Genomic DNA, 14,756 nt, shown 5'->3' with positions numbered 1-14,756 from the left:
GGGAGACCCTCTAGCGAGCACCAGTTTGGGCCAGTGCTGGGGCCCAGGGGAGCCAGAGTTGGCTGCCCCTGTTCCGGGTGAGTGTACCTAGGCCCTCTGTCGAGCCGTGCTCCAGGGACCCTCACTTTGGCCCTGCTCTGGGTTCTGCCTCTTCTGGGGCCAGAACTCCGCCCTCCGTCCCAAGCCCATCCTCCCTACTGGTGGGCCCTCCACCCTCAGGGGCTCCACAAGGCTGCAGGACAGGCCCCAGCCCTCAAGTCGGTGGCCACGGCCCCGTGTCCCTCCCCAGTCCCGAGCCCCTGTATGCTCACACCCTCAGCTGTGTGAGCCACTCACCATCCCTGCCACATGCTCTGTGCCACCGGCCAGGCTGTTTTGCTTCTCCCTGGGTGGGAGGGTCAGACCTACCCTTCGGCCCCAGTCCAGGCAACCCTCTTCCTTGAGGAAGCCCCCACCCTTCCCTGAGTTTTCCTTGGGCTCTCCAAGGACAGGAACAGGTCATGTTCAGGGCATTTGGCCTGAGGACTTGGCAGGGCTGAGTTCTGAGACTCTCTAGCAAAAGTGCAGAACCCCCAGCCGTGAGCTCCTGAGGGGATAGGGATCTGTGTCTCTCGTTGACCGTGGACTTCTCAGAGATTTCATGAGGTCAGGGTCCCCGGGTGCAGCATATGGGGACTGCTCTCAGGCTGCACTGCTCGTCCCGTCTCCCCCGTGGCTCCGCTCTCTCCCCCCACCTGTGGTTGCTGCTGATGGTGCCCAGGGTGCCAGCCTGGAATAGACACTGGGCCCTGTGAGCCTGGCCCATCACTTGGCTCCTCACAGCCTGAGTTTCCTCCTCTGGACATCATGCCTGGAGGTGGGGCTGCCTGGGTGGCCTCTCTGGCGTTGCAGTCCAGCCCTGGGGCCCAGGGACACTGCTGCTCTGACCACAGCCACTGCCCCTCCCACTTTCTCCCCAGGTGCCCCCACGGCCTCGGCCCCCGTCAACCCCTTCCAGGTGAACCAGCCGCAGCCACTGACGCTGAACCAGCTGCGGGGGAGCCCAGTGCTAGGGGGCAGTGCATCCTTTGGGCCCAGCCCAGGAGTGGAGCCTGTGGCCTCCATGACCTCCGTAGCCTCCCACCCAGCCCTGGGGGCCAGCAGCTCCTCCCTGCCGCCGCTGGGCCCTGCTGCGATGAACATGGTGGGCAGCCTGGGCGTACCCCCATCAGCAACTCAGGCCACCGGCACAACCAACCCGTTCCTCCTCTAGTGCCAGGCCGGGACCCGTGCAGAGCATCCATGCCGAGGACGCCGAGCAGGGACTGTTGCTTGTGGAAGGGGTCGGGGAGCAGGGGGATGGGTGTCATGGTGTCCCGTCTGGCTTCCTGAGCAGAGGGTGTCTCTCTGGTCCCGGGCCTCAGTCTGAGGGGCGAGTGGTGGCGGCAGACAGAGGCATCACACAGCATGCAGGTCCCCAGGCATGTGTCGTGTGGGGGTCCCCTGACCCAGCCTGGCCACCGTGCTGCCTCCGTGGGGATCTGCCAGCTCTTGGGGGCTTGGCCAAGGCGGTGGCCATGTGCAGTGCCAGTCCAGCCTCAGCCCAGGGTCTCTGGGACACCCTCGCCCGGGACCCAGCCCCCACCCCCAGCTCTGGGGACACCCTGGGCAGCCCCAGGCATGGACTGGATGGAGTACTGGTGCCCTCAGACACTGACCTTTTGGGGACGCGGTTGTGCGTGTTTTACTTTTCTTTGACTCATGCATGAGTTCAAAGTGAACGCCACCACCGTGGAACAACTCTTGAATTAAATCCACTAGAGAAGCTTTAAACTAACTTGAGCGTAGCCCTGCCACGTGCTCCATGCTTGTATGCGTTTGCACAGATTTTGTTTAGTAGTTTCATATTTGAGTTTGCAGAATTATCGAATAGTCTTTTTTTGGCTAATATTTTTATAACGTGGTTCTTATTTAACTGTCTAGTTTTGATAGAATTTACCAGGTCTGGCTGAATTAAGATATTGGCAGTGTCATGTTAGTGGTTTAAATTCTCTTATTTATGGTTTTAACTCTGTAAAAAAATTTAAATACGAAGAGACAAAAAAATGCCTTATGGAAAAACTAAAGCAAATTCTTTATAGGAAAAATATGGGAATTTGATTACACATAAAAGATGATATTTAAAAAAAAAAGAAAAATCTACAATAGTAACAAAAAATTGTAGCCTCCAGTTGCCTTTTCCTTTAACTCCCTTTTTTGGTAAATTACCAAACTGACTTTCAGCCTTTTTGGCTAGATCCTAAGAGAGAGGCTATTTTTCTTACTGATGTACCAACATGAAGAAAGTTAAAAACAAAATCTAACATATGAATGTGACTCACCAGGTTTTATCAGCTAACTTCTGTGACTGAAGGCATGCAGTTAACAGGACTTGTGTTTACAGTAGAAACATGGGATGGAACCCTGTCTCTGTGACCTCCCCCTTAACTCCACCCTCAGGGCAGAGGTGGGGACAGTGCTGGCAGCTTGTCGAGGGGCAGTGGGGCTCTGCTGTGGCTCCTGGGGCAGCCCTAGGCTGACGGGCTGCGGCCCAGGCCTGGCTCCCACACACTCACCTGCCCTCCAGACACGTTGCGATGTAGAAATAACCATCTCTTTCTTTGGAGAGGAACAAAAATCACTCTTATACAGAAAAGATATTAACAAACATGCACTAATCTTACCTCCCTCTCCCTGGCTTCCTTTGTCCCACCCACCACAATTTAAAAAAGTATTAAGTCACAAAGATCAGAGGAGACTCACTACTCCCCAGAGCAGGGACATTGGCCCCGAGTCCCACGTCTGGTAGCTGGCCTGGTGGGCACGTCAGTTTCCATCTCCACAGCGGACGTCTCGCCTCCGGCACCAGGGGCAGTAACACCAGGTCCCTCTGCTTGCAGAGCTGGGCATGGGAGGCTGACAGCGCAGCCTGGCCAGCTCACCCTGCTGCTCCTCTCGGGGGCCACCTCCAGCCCACAGACTTGGGCTGGACTGTGGGCTCCAGTCATCAGGAAGGCCTGTCTGGCTCTCCTCTCCCAGCGGCCAATGGGAGGGTGGGCTCGGGGCAAGATGCTCCCCCAGGGAGGGATGGGCTGACGCCTGCACAGGTGGCAGGACCACACTACTGGGTGACGGGGCCAGCAATCCCTCATCAGTCAAGAGCCCGTCATGAGGTGACGCAGGCCTCCGAGGCCCAGACAGCCTCAACTCCTGCCCTGCTCAGACCCGTCCCCGGGCTCTTCCGCTGCCCTCTGCACTGATCATGAAGCCACTGGCACTGCCGAGTGTGGCACGTGTGCTATCAAGTGCCCCCTGCCAGGTGCCACGGTGGGGGTGTCGCCCAGCCCTTCTCAGTCCAGGGGCAGGTGGCTGGTGTCGAACTTGTATTGACTGTTGATACTTATTTACTGTATAAATATAATTTATCATTTGTATCATGATGCAGTTTCTGGCTGTGTCCTTCCCCTGCCTCCACCCTCATCAATCCCGAAACATCGCGAGGGGCTGGCTCAGGAGCCAGTTCCCACCTGCACCCAGCTTGGCCACTGAGCTGGTCCCAGTGCCTGTGTGAGCCTGAGCATTGGGGAAGGAGTGGACTGGGGAGCTCCTGGGGGTACAGGTCAAGGTCATTAAAAGGGAGAGGCAGCAAGACAGGCCATGTCAGGGAGGGACCGTCCAGGTGGATGGGGATGCGTCAAGGGCGGCTGGAGTCTGGTGGCTGTGGGCTGGTCTGATGGCCAGGGGTGTGTGGGAGCTGGGATGGGGCCACGGGGGATGCGCCTGTGGAGCAGAGGTCAGAGCAGGAGAGGACTCATGCAGAGAAGGCCAGCGTCCTGCTGCCTGTTCCAGGGTGCACAATGAGTTGGGACAGGGGGAGTGGCCCTGAGCAGCATAAACTTCTGGTTTACGGAGGAAGTGGGAGAATGTCAGGCCGGGGGCTCCGCTCAAATCCTGCCAGGGAGAGAACACTGGGCGAGCCCTGTGACCTGCCCGGAGGGCTCCCCTGAAGCTGCTGGTGGGCAGTCAGGTGGCCCGGCATTGGCTTAGGGCAAGTGGGTTCTACCCCTGCACCACCACCCACCTGGGGAGGCTCTCAGCCTGTCCCATCCAAGGGTGGCGGGCATCCATGGAACTGGAGCCATGGAGCATGGTCAGTGTGACACGTGCCAGGCACTGAACGGGCAGGTTTTAGGGCTGAGCATGTCGAGGTGTGAGGGGCACACAGTCGTGAGCCGTGGGATCGCTGTTGAGTCCAAGCTCGTGTGCTGGTGGCCGTCCTGTGCAGTGTCCATGGGCGGTGCCCTCTGAGCTGAGGCCCGGGCCCTGCTCCCAGGGGATGTGCTGCGAAGGTGGCGCAGCCCCAGCCTGGGCTCTGAAGTGGTTACACTTTATTGTACGATCGCTGGGCAGAGGGCTGTTGCCTTCACCGGGGGAGGCCCTGGGGCGGGCTGGGCCCTGAGATGCCCTGCGTGTCCGGAGGCCCGGTGTCATAGCCCAGCTTCCTCATGTCTTTGGTCACCACGTTGAAGAGGAGAGTGACGAAGCCCTGGGAACGGACACGGGTCACTGGGGACAGAAGAACAGAGTCAGCAGAGCTGGATCAAAGACAGATCCAGGCTGCTTTCGGAATCTGCAGCCTCGGTGTTCCCTCCTGGAAAGTGGGGGCGACACTGCCCAGCCCGCATTCCTCCCTGGGAGAAGGGACTGCCCTGGGGACGGGGCGATGGAAGTGGCAACCCCTCTGAGCTGGGCCCTGCTCCACCCATCTGACTCCTCAGGGCCCACCTGGTCCCTTCCAGACCCACCCTGCCCAGGGTGAGGGGTGAACCTTTACCTTCCCGGCCTTCCCCCTGAGCCACCACTTTGGGGTCTGTGTACTCTGGCCGCCGTCCCATGAACCAGCTGGGAAGACAGGGGAGCAAGTGAGCAAGGGAGCTTGGGGTCCTGCAGACATGGCATGGGTTCTCCCTCCAGCCCTTTCCCAGGGGCGGAGCCTCCCCACGCCACCCTCCTCCTCAGCTGGACGCCGTCCACAGGTATGGTCACTGTGGGCAAAAGCAGAGGGAGGGCTAGGGCTGGGAGGGTGAGTGGCCTAAACCCAGGGGGCCTCACCCCAGAGTCCGGCAGCCATCCTTGGGGGTGGGCAGAGGAACAAGATCTGGGCTCTCCGCTGTCGTCCTAGTAGAGCGGGACCCGAGACAAGTCGCTTCCCGACTCTGGGCCCTAGTGTTCCCAAGTGTCCCGGGGACGTGATCACAGGCCCTACCTGATGGGGCTCTGGCCAAGACGTCTGTGCCTCCCGCCTGGGCAGAGTATCCTCCCACCTTGCTCCCAACGGCAGGGAGGTGGCACTGGCCTGGCTCCTCTGCACCCACACAGGCACCGAGGGATGTGGGCCACGGCGGGTAGGGAGGAGCCTCACTGACTGACTGCACCTCAGTTTCCCCGTCAGAGGAGCAGGGCTCCATGTGTACCTGCCTCTCAGGCTGCGCTAAGGGCTGAGCTGGGGAAGCAGCCCAACGGGCCAGCATGTGCCAAGCACAGACGCTGCTGCAGGAGCGCCACTCTGTCCTCAGGGCAGAGACGTGCCTGAGTCGCCCATGTGGTGGCATCTTGGGGAAACCCTTGAGCATCAGATTGGAAGGGCTGAGTGATGGCCCCAGAGACAGGAGATCTTGTTGAGAGAACTTGATGTCTTCGGTTTTAAGCCACCACGTCCGTGGTAACTGGTCACAGTAGCCACAGGAAGCAGCCGCAGGGGAGTGGGTAGGCAGCAGGCTGAGGAAGGGTGCCTGGGAGCAGAGCACCCAGAGAGGGGGTGCGTGGAGGGGCTGCTTGGCCAGCTTCTCAGCAGCCTCTCAGGGGCCCTGGCCTGCGGAGGTCCGTCAATCCAGCTGCTGCCCTGGGTTCCATCATCCAAGCTCACACAGTCCAGCCAGGGCAAGAGCACCCCCCACCCCCCCACCCAAGAAGAGCAGGAGACACCCCTGCTACCACCAGGTCAGCAGTGAGGTCTTCCCCAGCCAGAAGCCCCTTCCTCAGGGAGACGGCACACGGGGGCCCACAGTTCTCCCCCGAGCAGTGTGGACATGGCCAGGATGTGTGGACCCACAAGGCCCTTGATACCCTGCAACTGCCCCGTGGGTGGTGATGTCACCTCCAGCAGACACTGGCCCCATCACAGTGGCTTCCAGAGGAGCTCCCAGGGGCAGCAAGCACCCAGCCATGCTTCCCAGGCCTCAGAGCTCAGGAAACTTCCTCCAGCCAGCAAGGCTCCGGCCATGTTCCCCTTGTCCTGCCCGCCCACCCGGCAGCTGAGCTGACTGTTCTCCATCCCTACCCCCGACAGCCAGCCAGGCCCACCCACCCTCCAGCTCCTGTTTGGATGAGGGAAGGGGCCAGAGGCCTCGGCTGGTCTCACCCAGACCTGGTGTCCGGCCCCCACTGGCTGCGCTGCCAAGTCCACCACCTACTCCCTGTGCCTGTGACCTTCTCTGGGCTCTGCCACGACGGCCCCACCCTTGGCTCTAGGCCTTGCTCAGATGTCACCTCCTGGCAGAGGCCCCTCATGCAAAGGTATCCAGCATGACAAGGGGGGTGGGGGAATGTGACAGCCCTCCTTCCGACCACCGAGGCCAGGACGGGCGCCCCAGGGACAGCGGGGATAGGCGTCTACCCACCTGGTAAACTTCTGCAGTTTAGATGTAGATTCTGGGACAAACATGGGGATGGTCTTTTTGTGCCTGAAACAAATGTTTTCACAGCTGTGCTGAATCAAGGGAAAGTGCTGGAACTTTCTGAGCCTCCAGTGAGGGGCGAGCCGGAGTGCCCAGAGGTCAAAGCCGAGGCCCCTTCCAGTGCCAAGTTCCTGAGAGCCCTGCCTGTTTTCAAGAGCCAGAGGATGTGAGGGTTCAGACACCAGCCCTGGCTCGGCTGTGCCCTCACAGGGTCTTGCCTTTCCCCAGTGTCCCCCTGTGCTACCGTCCTCCAGGCCCAGCCTGGATACCTTTCCTCCAGGAAGCCCGTAGCAGCCCCCAGGGTCCCACCCACTGTGATCAGCAAGCGGGTCCTGTCCCAACACCTCTCAGCTGCCTGCTGTGCCTCCTCCCTCTGCCCCCTCTGACCTAGTCCAGCTACTTAGGGCCCGCCTGGCCCCCCTGTGCCCAGAACGTCCTGTCTGCACTGTGTCTACATCTGTCACTGGGCTGGATAAGACAGAGCTGCAACTCTCCACCCCTGCCCACTACTGGGAGCTGCCGAGGGCAGGGCCCTGAGCTCACACGTGTCTGACACAGCGTCCTCAGGCCAGCAGGGCTGCGCACAAAGGCGGCGGCTGGGCAGGCTCTCAGGAAGGAAAGAAGGAATGAGTGTCTCAACTCCAACCCCTGGGGCCTCTTGAAGCCCAGGACCCCCCACACCCCTGCCTCCTCCCAGATGGGGCTGTGCCCCCACCCCTGCGAGGCCCCATCCACTCCCCACCTCCAGGTGGGTTCCTCTGGAGAGGAGCCTGGCAGAGGGTGCCCACCTCCCAAAGCTGCGCGGCCAGCGGCCCAGGGAGCACATTGGAGGGAGGACCTACCGGCCAGGTGAGAGGGGCACATGCACTGCCCCGTATCCTCGGACCACATCATTTCCAAACACGTCCGGCCCGTACACGCTGAGCACGATCTGCGGCCCTTTGAACGACAAGGCAGGGTTCAGCCCGTGGGGAGTCCTGGGAAGAGCAAGGCAGAGAGCAGGGCCGCAGTCCTCGAAGCCCCCAGGTGTGGGGCTGATGGAGAATGGGGTGGATGTGGGGACCCCCCAACCCGCACCAGGGGCTTCTGCCACCCAGGATTCAGGAGGCGGGCAGAGTCTGGCAGCTGGCCAGTACTGGCCAATGCCCTGCGCAAGATGCTGTCTGATTCCGCTGTCCACAGACCCAGGAAGTCAGCAGGCATCCACGTGTGATCGGGTGGGGTCTGGTCCTGGGACCTCTTTTTCTGAGGGGGCGTCAGACTCGGGCCAGTGGGGCGGGTTCTGGGAAGGGTGGTGTGCGGTCCGGTCCAGGAGGACAGAGGGGAAGCAGAGGCCTGCACACCCTTCCTCTGGAATCCTAAATTCCCAGTGTTCCCGACGGGCAGTCCTGCCCCCTGGAGGCCCAGAAGAGAACTCCCTCCGCTCTGGGCCACTCTGGTGGAGGCAGGAAGTGGGGCGCAGCCAACCCACAGGAAGTACTCCTGGGGCGGGAGAGGGCCGTTCAGAGATTGTCACTGCTTTTCCTAAGGTTTCACCACCAAAGCCCGGTCCTTTGGTTCTGCCTGTGTTCTGAACTTTGTACCATGGGAATGGAACAGTGCATAGGTAACTGCTTTCAGCCTCTTGGACTCAGTGTTCACGAGATGTAACCAAACCACGTCACCTACAGGGTCTGCTTGACTTGGTCCCAGCTAGCGTGTCTGTGGGGCACACAGTCAAGCAGGGGCTCGGCACATGTCCCCCCAGCTGCTTCCCTGGAGTGCAGCACCCACTCCGGCCTTGTTCCCTGAGCCACCGCTTGGCACCCTTCACCACAACTTGGCATCCTCAAGCTTCCTGATTGGGCTGTTCTGGTGCCTGCACTGTGGCCACTCACTTTAGCTCTTTTTTTTCTTATATGACTGTATTTATTTTTGACTGCGCTGGGTCTTCATCACTGTGAGCTTTTCTCCAGTCGTGGCAAGCCGGGCTGCTCTTTGCTGTGACGTGCGGGTCTGTTCACTGTGGACGCTTCTCTCACTGCGGCGCACAGGCTCTAGGGCTTTAGAAGCTGTGGTTCTTGGGCTCAGTAGTTGTGGGGCAGCATGTGGGATCTTCCCGGACCAGGGATGGAACCCGTGTCTCCTGCACTGGCAGGTGGATTCTCTACTGAGCCACCAGGGAAGCTCCTCACTTTAGCTTTCATTTGCATTTTCCTTAATTGTAACTGTTCTTCCTAAAATAAACCTGAGGCCTTGTCCGGTTTCTTGGTCACTCAGACCACTCTCAAGTCCCCTTGCCCCTCCTGCGCTGCCCCTTGTCATGAACCAGCTGTCTGCACAGGTTCAGTTCTGCCTGGGGCTCCGTATGGATCTGTCTGTCCTGGTGCCCTCCTCACTGTGCTGTATAATTACAGCCTGGTATCTGGCCGACAAAAATCTCAACGGGCATCTCCATCACCTCTGCCAGAATCGGCAAATGCTCCCGGGGGGAGTGGGGGCGTGGCCTCTCTGGAGCCCTGCTTTGCTCCTGGAGCTCGGCAGCTAAAGTTCCATGCCCCACTGCCTGTCTGATGCCTTCATGTGGTTATTTTCTGGTTTTGCTTTTAAGTACTTTATTCATCTGTCCTCAGCAGCAGAAGATTGGTATGTTACCTAGTGCTGCCTTCCAGGAAGCCAATGGGAGTTTCTTATTCATGGACAGCAGCCGTCTTGCCCAGAAGGGTCACCAGGCAGCCTCTGCTCTAGACCTGCGATCCAGACCCTCCACACCCACTAAGCCTGGGCGCCAGCCGCATACAGCATGAAGGCCTGGACTGTGAAATCAGATCCGTGCTCAGCTACTCGAGGTGAAGCTGAAGGCAAATGATGCCACTGTTTTGAGTCTTGGTTTCCTAAAGAGAAGACATGGAAAGAAGCCTGCCTTCTAGATAGTATCTCACAGCTCGGCCAAGCCCACGCGTGGAGAGCATGCACAGCTCTATGGAGCGAGCCAGGCTTTGCACGCAGCTAGCACTAATTAAGTAACAGTGATCACTGAAGACTAGGTACAGTGGACAACAAACCCTGCAGACACTGGCAAGGAGAACTTTGGGAGGTCAGAAATAGGATGAGGGCCGGGTGCCCATGGCAGAGAGAAGGGCCTACCCCTGGCTCAGGGCAGGGTCTTGGAGGAGAAGCACGGGGCTCGGGTCTGGCAGGAGCACAGTAGTGATGGACGGGGGAGAGCCGCTGAGGGGCCAGACTGCTAAGCCCCAGACACCAGGCTCTGCCCTTCGCAGGCAGTCACTGCCCAAGGTTTCAGGCTGGACCTCAGCGACTTCCTTAGAACCTCGGAAAGGTCAAGTGCACACAAATAAGTGGGAAGGAGGGGAAAACAGCCAGGTGTCTGAGAGCGCCTGACATGGTAGAGGGCCCCAGGGATGGGCAGGGAGGCCTGCAGACTCACAGCCATAGGGGTTGGTGCTCTTAAAGGTGACATCGATGGGGAAGTTCCACACCAGCGCCCGCCTCGCATCTTGGCTCTTAGAGGTGATCTGTGAGATGCCCTCCTCCAGTCCCTGCAAGGACAATGACAGTGACGGCCAGTGTCCTAGCTTCAGGCTGCCACGCCCTCCCACCCCACCCCCGAGGTGGCAGCTGAGAACTGTTTTCATCACCATCTTCTGCCAAACAAAGGGACCTTAGATGTCACAGAGTGGCTCCTAGGTCTTTGAGGGTTTCTATCCATTAGGGCCTGAAACCTTGAGGTCCCTCCCCTCTCTAGGTGCTCAAGCTCCACCTGCACCTCCTGCAGAGGAGGGGACAGTCCAGCAGGCTGTTGCCCTCTCCTCTGTCTTTCTGCCTGGCTGGTTTGTTCTACAGCCTTCTACTTGGCCGATCCCCCTGCTTCCTTCAGCTCTACGCTCAGTTACGGTCTTAAGGAGGCCTTTTCTGGCCTCTCATCCCTCCCCTTCCTGCCTTCACTTTCCCCTCAGCACTGCTACTAGCCAACAGCCTGGAGCATTTGCTGCCCCGTGTCTGTCTTCCTCTCAGGCACGTGGCCCCAGCAAGGCTGGGCTGGTCTGGCTTTGTTCACTGCAGGGCAGGGCCCAGGAGTGACCACAGCCTTAGGGGTGGATCAGGGATCTCTGCATTCTCTGCCCTGGCTTCACTGGGAACAAACTCAACATGTGTGCCACCCCTGAACTCTTAACTGGTTCTGAACTGGGAGGGGAAAGGGTGCGATGGAGCCTTCAGAAACCCCTCCAGTCACAAAAGCTGTGAGTTTGGGAGGCCATAGGGCCCAGCTTACCGCTGTGGGGGCCCAGTCCTGGCCGTACACAAAACAGTACTTGCAGTAGAGGTCGTCATACTCAGGAAACTGTGGGAATAAGCACACACAGCTTCTGCTCACAGGGATGCATGCTGTGACCACCTGCTGGCTAGGCGGGTGCAGCCACCAGCAGCTCTGGACATGAGGCACCTGGGGGGCAGGGGCTGAGCCAGCAGGGGGCGTGAATACGTTCATTGGAGGGTCTGGGCCCAAGATGTGGAATAGTCCAGGGCCACTGCTGCCCCCAGGCTTTTGCTTAGGCTCTGACATCTGTACGACGTGCCCTTTTCATTCCTTCACCTGGAGTATTCCTGCTCACCCTTCAAAACTGACATTTTGGGGAGCCTGCCCTGACTCCCAGGCTGTTGGAGCCACATCCCAGCTTCCACAGCCCCTGGTGCTCCATTACAGCACTGACCATGTTTATTTCTCTCAGCTCCATTAGACTGTGAACATGGGACAGGTGTGTGGGCTTTCTGTGTCCCTAGCACCTGGCAGCAGGGTGGGCACAGGAGGGTCTAAGGAATGGTGCTGAAGTGAAAGGTCTAGAAGACAGGTGCTCCCAGGACACAGGGCTTGGTGGGAGCTGACAGCCGGCAGAGCAGCCCTGAGCAGAGGGGAGGAAGAGTGGGGATGAGGGGCTGCTGAGAACACAGGCACATGTGACCCAGCCTAGCTGAGGCGCCTGCTGGGATAAAGCAGAAGAGGGGAAGCTGGCTTTGGGCACCAGGCCAAGGGGGAGGTGGGCAGGGTGGGAGCGTGGGGCAGCAACCCTGATGAAACAGAAAGGCAAGAGATGCCCACTAACATACCCCAAGGGGCTTTACCTAGACCACCTCGGTTAGTCCTCACAATATAATCATAATATTTTTAAAACAGCCTGGAAAGGCAAGTCCAGCAAAGCTTTGACATCAGACCAGGTTTCAAATTCGTTTTGCCACTTCCTTTGGGCAACTTCCCATCTGTAAAATGGGGATGCAAGTAATACTTACTTCACAGAGTTGTGAGGACTGGCTGAGAGGGGCTGGGCAAAAAGACAGGCATATATCATGTTTTACAGTAATAACAAAGGGTTCTTAGGACGTGCAGGGGACTGGAAAGCACTGTCCCCTTCCGTCGGACACACACACCCTCTGAGTCAGGACAGCTGCCACCATCGCTGTGTCAGACCAACCCGCGTCGGAGAAGCTGAGGGTCGCGGGGTGGATGGAGGCCCCTGCCCTAGTCTTCACGCAGGCCGGGCCGATTCTGGCCTCGGCCTGGCTCAACCCTCCAGGCCTGTTTCCCCACCGCACTTCGTGGCGGAGGGTCCGCGCGACCTCTCGCCAAGCCTGTCACGCTGGCTCCCTCCCCCGAGGTTCGATCCTGGAGGACTCACGGCCGCTCACCTGGGCGCTCTCCACCTGCCCGTTGACCATGAGCAGGAAGACGCTGGGGCCCGCGGCCGCCATAGCCGGGCCGCGCGGTTGCTGGGAGGCGCCGGGTTGCCCTGGAGACGACGGCGTGGCGCACGGGACAAGTTTCAGGGAAGCGGGAGCTTCGGGAAATCGTGCACAAGGCGGTGGCGCGCAGGCGCAGTCGGAGGGGCGCGGTGGGAGGCGGGGCTCAGCCGTCCGGTCCGTCTGAGCGGCGGTCGGCTTAAGGACACCCGAGCGAGTGTGGATGGTGGTGCGGGACCCAGGCCATCGCCGGGGAATATGTGTCCGCTCAGACCCGGCCCCGCCGGACCCAAGGGCGGCCCTGAAGCCGGGGCGCCGACCACCGCGCTGCCAGCTGGAGCGTGTGACTGGAGCCCGAGGCCGCCGAGGGGCGGGGGGTCCGGCCGCGCTTCCGAGAGTCCCGGTGGGGCCAGCAGCTCCCTGCCTCGGTCGACAGATGCTCCCTCGTGCTTTTTGAGACCCTCTCCTCCCAAAAGCTTATTAGACAAACCGGGGAGGGACCTGAAAGGTCCTTAAGCCCAAGACGGCAGGTCTCCGCGTGACGCGGGAAAACCGGCCTCTGAGTGGCCGTCCCGGCACCTTGCCGGCGGGGAGGGGCGAGCCCGCAGGGCTCCGCCGGGACGCGATCCGCGGGGCTCGGCGGCCCGCCTGCTCTCAGCGCTCACCACTGTTCGCTTTTAAACATTGATTACTGTGGCAGTCTTTGCCAGTGCTGCCTCTCCCCCCAGCCCAACGCCACGAACACCTGGGCTGGGCCAGCCTGGTGTCCCGGTTGCCTGAGCATTGGTGGAGTGGATGGATTATTGAATACGTCTCCGTTGCGCAATATCAAAGCTATGGTTTTTCCAGTAGTCATGTATGGATGTGAGAGTTGGACCATAAAGAAGGCTGAGCGCTAAAGAACTGATGCTTCCGAACTGTGGTGTTGGAGAAGACTCTTGAGAGTCCCTTGGACAATAAAGAGATTCAACCAGTCAATCCTAAAGGAAATCAGTCCTGAATATTCATTGGAAGGAATGATGCTGAAGCGGAAACTCCAATACTTTGGCCACCTGATGCGAAGAACTGACTCATTGGAAAAGACTCTGATGCTGAGAAAGATTGAAGGTGGGAGAAAACCGGGACGACAGAGGATGAGATGGTTGGTTGGCATCACTGACTTGATGGACATGAGTTTGAACAAGCTCCAGGAATTGGTGATGGACAGGGAGGCCTGGCATGCTGCAGTCCATGGGGTCACAAAGAGCCAGAAACAACTGAGCAACTGACCAACAGGCGTTGCGCAAAAGAGGAAGCAGATTCAGAAGCAAGGTTACTGGGACTCAGTCAGCTGTAGGTACAGAGCCAAGCGAGGACTCCATCAGCTTGGGACCCTTGCTTTTGCTTCCCTTCCTGGGCTTGGGCCAGCGCCAATGGTGTTTCTTGGCCGAGGTATCAAAGGTGGAACTAGAAACCTTATCTGGGATCCAGAGAATGAAGGGTTGGACATCAGGGAGGCCGTGCCCTCAGCAGAATGCCCAGGTCATCACACCCTGCAGCAGCCAGCTGCTGGCTTGGTAGCAGACCAGGGGTTGTCCCAGGAGACATCTGTGCAGGAAAGGGAAGGAGGGGTCACAGCCAGCCCAGGCCCACTGACCGTCACCCCCACCTCTTGCCAGGTGAGCAAAGATACTTGACAGGGGACAGGGCGTGGGCAGCCAGTGTTCACACCTCTGATAAGAGAGGCTGGGGAGGCTGATGGGTGGGCCGGGGGCTCAGGTGAGAGTCTGCCTCCCTGAGGCCTTGGCCATGTCCCCCCCCCCCCCCCACACCCTCCCTTTCCAGTTAAGATGCTTCTCCACAGATGATACCACTCATCCAAACTTTCCTCCCAGTTGCTTTTGAGGCTCGGTGTTACACAAATCAGTTTTCAACAAAATGCTTGCTGTTATCAAATAATTGGGCTCCCAAGAGTTGCAAACCTGGCTGTGTCCAGGGCTGCCCCACATTTGCACAGAACCTGGACAGGGAGTCTCCTGGGGGCGGGGAGGAATCTCTGGGGTGTCCATTAGGGGTGCAGATCAGTAGTCCCCTAGAAGGTACGAGATGACCAAACCTAGTGGCCTTAGGAGGGACTGTGGGGCTGGTGGGGCCCGACTAGAATCCTCACCGTGAGGTGGGGTAGGCTGGCATGGGGTCTGGTGCATCAGGAGCCCTTGGGCAGGCGGGTCTTCGGGTCAGGACAGTCAGAGGGAGGAGGAGGGGGTCTTTTTAGGTGCTGGTGTGCAG

At 59.3% G+C, this 14,756-nt stretch overlaps 2 protein-coding genes across 7 annotated transcripts in view; one reads left to right on the top strand and one right to left on the bottom strand.

The window, feature by feature from the left end:
• EPN2 (epsin 2) overlaps positions 1–3,458 on the top strand; it is a 52,072-nt gene extending 48,614 nt beyond the window's left edge. For all 4 annotated transcript variants that reach the window (XM_061143626.1, XM_061143624.1, XM_061143623.1 and 1 more), the window contains one exon: positions 960–3,458. In XM_061143626.1, coding sequence (XP_060999609.1) covers positions 960–1,252 — 293 coding nt within the window. In that variant the 3' untranslated portion in view covers positions 1,253–3,458. The remainder of the gene's footprint in view (positions 1–959) is intronic.
• A 933-nt stretch (positions 3,459–4,391) lies between these two features.
• B9D1 (B9 domain containing 1) lies at positions 4,392–12,592 on the bottom strand. 3 transcript variants are annotated; one of them, XM_061143628.1, is made up of 8 exons: positions 12,438–12,581; positions 11,029–11,097; positions 10,183–10,294; positions 7,598–7,694; positions 6,699–6,761; positions 5,131–5,196; positions 4,853–4,920; positions 4,392–4,584 (listed from the first exon to the last, which is right to left on the bottom strand). In XM_061143628.1, exons 1-8 carry the CDS (start codon positions 12,498–12,500, stop codon positions 4,442–4,444), a joined length of 681 nt encoding a protein of 226 aa, XP_060999611.1. In that variant the 5' UTR covers positions 12,501–12,581; the 3' UTR covers positions 4,392–4,441. The 3 variants fall into 3 exon arrangements, with proteins under 3 accessions (XP_060999611.1, XP_060999613.1, XP_060999612.1); XM_061143630.1 differs by lacking the exon at positions 11,029–11,097 and having other exon boundaries at positions 12,438–12,592; XM_061143629.1 differs by lacking the exon at positions 5,131–5,196 and having other exon boundaries at positions 12,438–12,580.
• Positions 12,593–14,756: the final 2,164 nt, after the last annotated feature.

Source organism: Dama dama, chromosome 5 (assembly GCF_033118175.1).
Source record: "Dama dama isolate Ldn47 chromosome 5, ASM3311817v1, whole genome shotgun sequence".
In the NCBI taxonomy this organism is placed as follows: Eukaryota; Metazoa; Chordata; class Mammalia; order Artiodactyla; family Cervidae; genus Dama; species Dama dama.
Note: the sequence above shows the minus strand (reverse complement) of the source record. Positions and strands in the feature narration are given on the sequence as shown.